This window comes from Nanorana parkeri, unplaced genomic scaffold (assembly GCF_000935625.1).
Source record: "Nanorana parkeri isolate BGI_ZX_2015 unplaced genomic scaffold, ASM93562v1 scaffold120, whole genome shotgun sequence".
Taxonomy (NCBI): domain Eukaryota; kingdom Metazoa; phylum Chordata; class Amphibia; order Anura; family Dicroglossidae; genus Nanorana; species Nanorana parkeri.
The window spans coordinates 2282324-2292269 of NW_017306388.1; the positions used below are offsets into that span (position 1 = coordinate 2282324).

The 9946-nt window shown below is 44.5% G+C and overlaps 1 protein-coding gene across 2 annotated transcripts; it reads left to right on the top strand.

Annotated features, from left to right (window-relative positions):
* The first annotated feature begins 3789 nt into the window (after positions 1-3789).
* Positions 3790-8932, top strand: LOC108784613 (potassium voltage-gated channel subfamily A member 1). 2 transcript variants are annotated; one of them, XM_018553475.1, is made up of 2 exons: positions 3790-3851; positions 4581-8932. In XM_018553475.1, the coding sequence occupies exon 2, from the start codon at positions 5003-5005 to the stop codon at positions 6473-6475; it is 1473 nt and encodes a 490-aa protein (XP_018408977.1). In that variant the 5' UTR covers positions 3790-3851; positions 4581-5002; the 3' UTR covers positions 6476-8932. The 2 variants fall into 2 exon arrangements, with proteins under 2 accessions (XP_018408977.1, XP_018408979.1); XM_018553477.1 differs by lacking the exon at positions 3790-3851 and adding an exon at positions 4185-4289.
* Positions 8933-9946: the final 1014 nt, after the last annotated feature.

The window sequence follows — 9946 nt, forward strand, 5'->3', positions numbered from 1 at the left end:
TATTTACATTTTTGTTAACCCTTTAGTGAATGAGTAGGGGTACAAGTACCCCCTTACTCATTTCCAAGGAGGGGCAGCATCTGGGCGCCCCCTTTATGAAAGAGGGTACCCAGATGCAGATGAGCCCCCTACTGCTTGCCAGCAGTAGATATATGCAAAAATAACATAGGCTTTAGAAACCCTTTAAGGTCTGGTTGGGAATGTTTTAAATTTTTTGGTGGTGGGGTTGCCCCTTAAAATTCCTACCAGACCTAAAGGGCCTGGTATGACTTTTGGGGGAAACCTCACGCCCGTTTTTAAATTTTTTTTAACTGGGGCTCCCTTCTAACATTCCTACCAGACCTAAAGAGTCTGGTATGGTTTGGGAGGGGGACCGCACACTGTTTTTTCTTTTGCTTACATTTTGTTTTTATTCTGCTCGCTACCTCTGAGGTACTGAGCAGAATAACAGAGCCGAATGCTGCTTGTTCACCCCTATTCTCTATGGGAATAGGGGTGAACAGCAGTGAATGAACTGCCGCACTCTCGCCTCAGTCGATCCAGATGTTGAATCGGCTGAGGAGAACGTGCTCTTTACTTTGGCTCAGCCGAACTATTCGGCTGCATTAAATTGAACCGAAGTGAGCTGAAGCCAGCCAATGTACGGCTGAAATCATTCGTACTCGGCTGAAGTGAATAGCCGAATGGCGTTCGGCTCCCTCCACTTCGGGTCGGTTATTCATTTGTCTGCCTTTGGCCTATATATTTAACTGTATATACAGTATAAGTGTATTTAGCTGTTTGACAAGAGTTCCCCCCTTTTGCACTTAGCCTAACTCTAAAACTTAAAGGCTATTTCCACCTTTAATACCATGTTCCATGGAACATCCATATTTACGATGTAACATGGAACATGATGCCAATCTGCAGCCTCCCACCCTCAACCCAACCCCCAACTTACTTGAATGGTGGGGTTCTTCTCCTCGCAGGCTCCTGTGTATTTTTAAATTCAGCTGTGTCGTTCATTCACGGATCCATTCACAGGATCTGTGTCAGTGGGACTCGTAGTTCTCAAAGGAGTACAAGTGCCATGACATCACTGCACTTGTAGTCCATTGATAACTTCCTCCCGCTCTATAATCATAAGGTTCTTACCCTGGCAGGTCTCTGGGCTGGGCGAATAGTCTGCACTATGGGTGCATTTATTCAGTTCATACATTTTTTGCAAAAAGTGAAATATGCCTGTAACCTTTACCCTGACCCCAACACTTGCAGGTATATTATATCAACCTTGGATCAATTTTAATGTGCTTACGTATAGTTAACACCTGGGTTATGGAAAGAGAACAGCGAATGCAGCCTGCCTTGTGGCTTGCTTTGTCTGGTTGACATCAAAGAGCTGCAACTGGTTGGGCAGCGAAGGGAAGCAACTTTTGGGGACCAGTGGTGCAGTGCAGAGGAAGCTACATTAAAGATAAATTTTTGTTAATAGTTAAGGTACTTAGATGTATTTTTAAGATTTAAAGGAGAACTATGGGGTTAAGTCTTTTCCTGCTCTTTTGCTGCTCGCGGTATACTGAGACGCCGCAGCTGAAACGGATCCCGACAATTGTGCCGGGATCTGCCCAGCTGCGTGACTGACAGCTGGCTCTGCCAGCTGTACCCGCCCCCTCCCCCGTCTGTTCCGCCAGTCAGCGCTGGCGGATCGGAGCGGGGAATCGAGAGGTGAGCGAACGCCGGTATGTGTTCGCTCGCCTCCTGCTCTACTGAGCCGACCTGTGACAGTCTCATTGTCACAGGTCGGCTAGAACTATGAGGTGAGTGAAAAGCACTCACCTCATAGTTCTCCTTTAACTCCTGTGTTTAGTGTCACTTTAACCCAGTGATGACGAACCTTTTTGAGCCTGAGTGCCCAGACTGGCGAGATCTCCAGCTCGTGACGTCAAGTCCGGTGACTTGCCAGTAGGAGATTTGGACAAGATGGCGCTAGTGCGAGAGCACCAGCCGTGGTAGTTTCAGAATCCTCGTCAAATTCTCCAATTCCCGTCAGTGCGCCTACGCAGCTTCACAATCCTCGCAGTTGCAAAGCAAAGGCAGCTAATCAGAGAGCGCCTTCTGCTAACAGATTTCATGTTATGCCATCAGGTGGGCGCGCAGGCGCAGTAACGCCAATTGAAGGACTTGATACTGCTCTTGGGAGGCCGCGCAGGCGCACTGACGGGAGTTGGAGAACTCTACGAAGATTGTGAAGCCGGACAGGCCCACTGACAGGAATTGGAGAACTCAATAGGATTCTGACACTGCCATGGCTGGTGCACGCGCACTAGCACCATCTTGTAGAAATTTCCTACTTGCAAGTCCCCCGACGTGGCGCAAAGGGTTGGAAATCTCGAAGAGTTGGCCTTTTCGATAGAACACGGGGACAGTCGGGCCTATTTTCAGGGGTGGGAGCTCCAGGAACCCCTATGTTAATCTGGACCAGGGCTTTCATGCCAGCAGAGAGGGCACTGTGTGCCCGCTGTGGTACGCGTGCAATAGGTTCGCCCCTGCTGCTTTAACTCATTGTGGGGAGGGTTAAGAACAGTTTTGCTTTAAATGAAGACAGGAGTCTTCTGACTCCTCTTAGCAATCCTTTCTTGTGCTGAATACAGCCACAAATGACCAGAGGAGTGTGCAGTGGTTGTTGTGGTGGGGGGAATTGTCTCAATTTGCAAATGTCAAGCCTCGGTGCTGCCCCCACCTCTTACCCCACCGTCCTAAGCACTATCCCCGCAGTGCCACTATGACTACAGCCCCGGTAATTGGATTGGCACATGTGCAGTAGGGGACTGGAGATGTAGGGTGGTCCTGCAGCTGGTACCCTCCATCCCTTGGCAGTGATGATCAGGATCTCCTAGGGCTCGCCATGCCGTGTAGCCTGCTGTACTCCGTCACGTCCACGGCTCGTCATTAGCATGTTGTAGGCACAGCCGAGACCCGGGCAGAGCGCTGCAGAAGACGAGGCTGGAGGGCGGCAGAGATCGCTGCCATTTCTGCACAGCCCCGCATAGCACAAACATGGAGCACGGTACGTGGTCTCCTCCTGATCTACTAACCTAAATCAGCCGCAAAGTGGGAGGACTGAGCCCGGGGAAGGCTGACAGCCAGCGAAGGAAGAAGGAGGAGGAGGAGGGGGGGAGCTGACTGATCGCCTTGCGTGGGTTGCCGCTGCAGATGGCACGGAATTGGCAGCCAGGTGCGAAGGAGAAGGTAGATGCCAGCCAAGCTCGGCCAGGAGGTGTTAGGCAGGGCTTGCATGGGTGCAAGGAGGGATCGCCGCAGCCTGGCACCCTCCTGCTGCTTGCTGGTATGGATAAGCTGGGCACTGCCTGGGTAGATCAATGCAGATCTGGGGTAGTGGAGATGGGGGTGAGAAGGGGTGGTGGGGAGCTGTTCTTTGGACAGGTACAGCTGCAAGTGGGCACTTGGGCACAGACAGTTGCCTCTGGACTGGCTGCTACATCTCCCACACGTGAAATGGGCTCCTTTTCCCCTCCCACATGCTCCTTCATGTACACATTATCATGCCTAGTAGATGATCTGGGCCCCCCCCCCCCCTTTCCCTTTAATTCACATGGGGGTGGTGGTGATGGGGGGGGGGTCTGCCTGTATTGCATGCCGCCTGCATTGCGTCTCTATGTGAATTCCCATAGAAAAAAAATGCCTTGTGTTTGTTTTTTTCCTTCCTTGGCAGTAAAAAAAAAAAGAAAGCCTTTAGGATGTAGTATTTGGAGTGGCTGGACTTGTGATGGCCAGGGAGGATGTTGCTGCCCTCTCCTCTCCTGCACCAAATCGCTCTCAGGTTTCTGCTGATACTGCAACGTCAATAAATGGTTAGTTTGCTGTCCCTCTTAATGTATTCAGACTTAGCAATAAGCCACACTCATTGCTGCTGGTGATGCAGCTGGTCTGCAGTTTCCTGGATTTTCCCGGCTCCATACACCTCTTTTGGAATAAGTGAGGATTTTAAAGCACACCTTATATTTTTTTTTGTATATCTATATATATACTTATTTTATTTAACGGAAGAGTTGTCTGTGCAGCTCTCCTTTGACTTGCTTTCGATGCAGCCTTCCATAGCATGCAGTATGAATATTTCAGCAGGACGTGCGCTGGCTGCTGTAAACCGATCTGTTTGTTTAAGGGGCACAGAAGGCTGATCTGCATGCGCCTTTTATTTTTTATTTTTCCCCCAAATGCTGCAAGGCTTGACGCATTCCCATGCTGCTATTACAGTACCTACCATGCTGCTGCAGCTACTCACAAACAAGGTAAGACACCAGCACTTGCCTTAATCCCCCCTTCTCCCTTCTCCTCCCTTTGCTCCCCTCCACACTGCATCCTATTCACTGCAGTAGAGTGATTTGTTTGTGTAGTTCCCTGAACTTGGTGCTTTGTGTCGGAATGTGAAGTGTTTTGCCTTGCCTTGCTCCGAACCACTCTAGAAAGTCTGCATGTCTGGGTATGTGTTTTGTTTTTTTTTGCACATTGTGAATGCTGGATTCTCTATTTTTTTCCTCCTTTTTTTAGTGGTTCTTCTTTACTTTTTTTCCCCCCTGCAGCTTTCTTCTACTGCACTGCTGTTATGATCCGGTTTACCTAACTGTGAAAGCAAAAAAAGAGGAGGGGAGAGGAAGAGGAGGAAAATCTGCTGAGTTGGCAAAGCCTTTAGCATCCTGCAAGCATTTCTGGGGAAGGGTGACAGCAAGCCCAGCAATGAAATATTCGGAGAGGAGAACTGACTTGCTGGAATAAAAGGAAAAGAAAAGGACTGAGAAGATTTTTTTTCTCCAAGATTTGCTCTGGCCCAAGGGGGGATTTGGATTGCAGTAGATGTGAAGGGGGCATCAGAGTTGGCATCCCTAGGTCCCCCAACTGTGTTTTGCCTTGAAGACCCTGGACGGGATAGAAGGAGGGTGCTGCAGCAGCAAAGTGGTTACCCCCAGCGGCATCCCCTCCCCCACCCCTCCTCCCCTGCAGCAAAATGACCGTGATAGCGGGAGAAAACATGGACGATACATCAGCCCTTCCAGGTCACCCTCAAGACAGCTACCAACCTGACCACGATGACCATGAGTGCTGTGAGAGGGTGGTCATCAACGTGGCTGGGCTGCGTTTTGAGACCCAGTTAAAGACCCTTGCCCAGTTCCCCAACACCTTGCTTGGAAACCCCAAAAAAAGGATGCGCTACTTCGACCCTCTGAGGAATGAGTACTTTTTCGATCGCAACCGCCCTAGTTTTGATGCCATACTGTACTACTACCAGTCTGGGGGCAGGCTTCGTAGGCCGGTCAACGTACCCCTGGACATGTTTTCTGAAGAAATCAAGTTCTATGAACTAGGGGAAGAAGCCATGGAAAAATTTCGTGAGGATGAGGGCTTTATCAGAGAGGAGGAGCGTCCCTTGCCGGAAAAAGAGTTCCAACGCCAAGTTTGGCTTCTGTTTGAGTACCCCGAGAGCTCAGGCCCAGCAAGGATCATTGCCATAATTTCTGTCATGGTGATCCTCATCTCTATTGTCATATTCTGCTTGGAGACTTTGCCAGAACTGAAGGAAGATCGGATCTTCAGCCGCAGAGTGGACAACAGTACAGTCTTTTTCAAATCCAACATCTTTACGGATCCCTTCTTTGTGGTGGAGACCCTGTGCATCATCTGGTTTTCCTTTGAGTTGGTGGTAAGGTTTTTTGCTTGTCCCAGCAAACCAGAATTCTTTAAGAACATCATGAACTTTATTGACATAGTGGCCATTATCCCATACTTTATAACCTTGGGGACTGAAATGGCTGAACAAGATGGTCCCCAAAAAGGGGGGGAGCAGGCAACCTCTTTGGCAATCCTGAGGGTCATCAGACTGGTAAGAGTCTTTAGAATCTTCAAACTCTCCAGGCATTCTAAGGGCCTCCAAATTTTGGGACAGACCTTGAAAGCTAGCATGAGAGAATTAGGGTTGCTTATCTTTTTTCTGTTCATTGGGGTCATCTTGTTCTCCAGCGCAGTGTACTTTGCTGAAGCAGAAGAGGATGACTCTCATTTTACCAGTATCCCTGATGCTTTCTGGTGGGCGGTGGTATCCATGACCACTGTGGGCTATGGTGACATGTACCCTGTGACAATTGGAGGCAAAATTGTGGGCTCCTTGTGTGCCATTGCTGGTGTCCTGACAATTGCCCTGCCTGTACCTGTCATCGTGTCCAACTTCAACTACTTCTACCACCGAGAAACTGAGGGTGAAGAACAGGCTCAGTTGCTCCATGTTAGCAATCCCAACTTAGCCTCTGACAGTGACCTGAGTCGACGCAGCTCTTCCACTATGAGCAAATCTGAGTACATGGAGATCGAAGAAGATCTGAATAATAGCATAGATAATTTTAGAGAGTCGAATCTGAGAACTGGCAACTGCACTGTAGCCAATCAGAACTGTGTTAACAAAAGCAAGCTACTGACAGATGTGTAGAGCCACGCCCCCTTCCCACAGCTGCAGGATCTCATTGGCTCTGCCACTCTCCGTAGATGCTTTAAAACTAGTCTTTTGAATGCTTTACCATCGTTAATGCATTGTTGCATTGCGAATTTGTGCTCAGCGATCAAAAATAAATAAATACAGAAGCTTTCAGGATCCGTGAAAGATAATTATCATTTATTTTTAAATGGAAATGTTTTTTTTCTTTTTGGTTTTTGTTCCCACTGGTATTTGGGAAGTGTCTCCCAACCAGTGGTCATAGATAAAGGGGTATAAACGAAGTACTACAGGACAGCAACTTAACACTTTCTTCCCTTTGCTTGTCAATCTTAAAGTTTCAGAACAAAACCATTGATGAAAAGATATGCATGGATTTTTTTCAGCAGCTTTCTTGAAAGACAGTTGCTTTGAGCATCCAAGGAAGTTCTCCTTAACCAAGGAGTTAACATGAAGTATGCAATTACTTGCTCTTTTTTTGACCTGAAGAAGTGTATTACTGTCCAGTGAAATATTATGCACTTAAACGATGACCTGATCCATAAAGCACCTTAGGAATCAATCCATGACTTTGCTCCATCTTAAAGGGAGAGGGACATATATTTTAAAAAAAACATTTAAATGGAAAAAAAATGGACAGACATCTGCAATTGCTGCTAGAGTTTTCTTTCTTAAATGCAGATGAGTTCGACCTTTTTTAAAAATTTCTTTTTGGTTCACAAAACTTGGATGCAACTACCCCTCTTCTCTTTATGCCTCTCCTTCCTCATCATCCTCGTTGCAAGACAGCACAATGGTATTAATCATAAGCATGTTTTTCAATTTGATACCAGTTGTATTTATTTGATAATCTCGCATGCTTGAAATGTTACCTCAAAAATACGGAGGATAAGTTTTATTTTTCCTTTGATTCGTATTATTTAAAAAATTCCTAATTGTATTACTTTGTCTTCCAAAGGGGTTTGCATCAACTTGCAGTGCAAGATGCTGTGCCCCTCTCTGGCAAAACAAAGGATGAACTTAAATCATTTTTTTTTTAAATGTTATTTATTATTTTAATGTTATTTCAGTTATCATTTGCATTCACCAAAAGTGCACTCCTAATTTCTGGAAAACAAAAAAAAATTGAAAAAGAAACTTTAAATTAGTAATTTGCAGTACTGTATGTAAACGCATAGCAAGTCAAATGGGGACAATAATCTTTTCTTAGAAGACCACGCATGTTCAAGTATTCAGCATTATGGCCTATTTGACTAAGGTGTAATTCGAAGTAAACTTATGCATGATATCAGTATTAAAGAAAAAAAAAAAGAAAAAAATTAAAAAAGAAAAAAAGAAAAATGTTCTTAATGGATTAGGAGCCAGTTGGAATATAAGGGCCTATTGCTTTTCCTGAAGTATGACTCAGGGAAATATGTTAACTTTTTCCAGGCATAACTATTAAAAACAAAAATGTAAAAATACAAGGGAGACAGTAGGATTTTGATAAAAGTCGAAAAGGATAGTATGTAGTGATACCTAAGACTTATAAAAACAATGATGTGAGTAGATTTACTGAACTGGTGCAGATGCATGCATTTTGCTGCAGTCTCAGAATGTAATTTTACCATTTACAGTATGCATTAAAAACTGCAGACCACATTCCTAGCCTCTCATCATTTGACATCCATAGACTTTTTTTTACGGCTCTAGAATGTGCTATGTTCTAGAGAGGAGAACGATCGAGATCAGGAATGGGTTACCTGTGGCTCTCCAGCTGGTAAGGAAAGACAGCTCCCCGCATGCTTTGCTAAGAGTAGTAATGACTCCCATAAAGCCCTGTTGTTCTCTTGTTGTTGAGAGCTGACGTTCTTCATGGCAAAGGATGCTAGGAGTTGTCCGTCCTTAATACCTAGAAAACTGGAGGTTGCCCAAGCCTCATCTACATAGTTGCTAGTGCCTTTATCCTTCCTTCACCGACTTTGCTGAAAGTGCCTCCGTGACTAGAGCTAAGATGTACAGGAACTGTACTGTGTAAAAAACAAAAAAGTCTTGATAACTTCATATAAATCCCTAGGGGTTTGATCTCCCCTTGTGTCCCCATATATATATATATATAAAAAATCTCTGATGTACAGAGCAGGGCCAGTATGCTTGGATGTATATTATCTTGAAAGATCATTTGTATAAATAATGCTTTTTATTTGTTAAGCAACTAAAAAGCTTTTTATATTGCTTATGTGCTGTATGAAAAACAAAAACAAACCATCTTTCAGCCTATGGGAAAAGTTTATGCACTTAACAAGCTACAAACTTTTTTTTAATTTAATTTGCTGTTTCGTTATTGTCCTATTAGGTTTGTCTTCCTGTTGCGAGAATACCTACCCAATACATATGCAATGCTGCAGAATGTTATTTACTATTTTAGACGCACAATGCCATGGGTATCCAAATATGTTTATACCCTGAAAATAAAAAAAAATACTCAGTATGGTGTCTCTTTATAGAAAATGTTAGCACTTGATAAGCAGCGCATTAAAAGGTTATCCCACCATTGTGATAAATTTGATACTGAATGATAAGGCAGAACAAAAAAACCTTTGCAAGTAATATTGAATTTCTGATTTGCAGGGTGACTTGTAAGTCACCTGGCATAATATGGATATTTCTTTTAGGCCCATGGGGAATTGTTCAAGTATGTCTACATTGCATTTCTACAATTTTACATTACAATTTCTACAATTCTCAAATGGCAATAGGCAAAGTCTGAATGTTTCCCATTGGGTACATATGATAGGTCCAAAGCCAGCATATGCTATGTTCCATAGCTACTGTCTTAGATCTATATCTTCCTGCCCTGCATGTCAGGATCAGATTTGTCAGGAAAGTGGGTAAATGGAGCTATGTTTTAAAGGCTTACACCTCCTGTGATTTTACTGTTTTCCTCCAAAATTATTTGTGCATTTCACCCATCAGCTTTATCAAGGATGTAAGAGGAGAAGTAACTGTGGCAAAAGATCATTACACCTAAAATAAATTCTGAAATTAGATTGCAGAGTTAAAGTGAACCTTCTTTATTAAAGTTTGTAAACTATTCTCAGGCTAAAGGCACATACTTTCCAAGCACCCCCAATGACTGCAGCTTTAGACAGCCAGCTTGTCCCTTTCTGTCTCCCACACCTCACTGTTGGCCAGTGAGGCCGCATATCCCATTGAGGGACCAGTAGGAGTCAGGACATGGTGGGCCAGAGATTTACTTTTGGCTTTTTAGGGCCCCCTTGGTACCTCTTTGTACCTTATTTCTGTCCTGTTAGTAGTTTATGAACTTTAGGGGAACACATTGTTTACTTTAACATGATATAATATATAAATGGTGTTTAAACCTAAGGTTTAAAAATAATAAGGTTTTCATGTAGGTTAGGTCCCACTAAGCACCTGTTATTATCAGTGTTATGTCTGAAGGATGAAAATCTTTCTTAGATGAAGAAG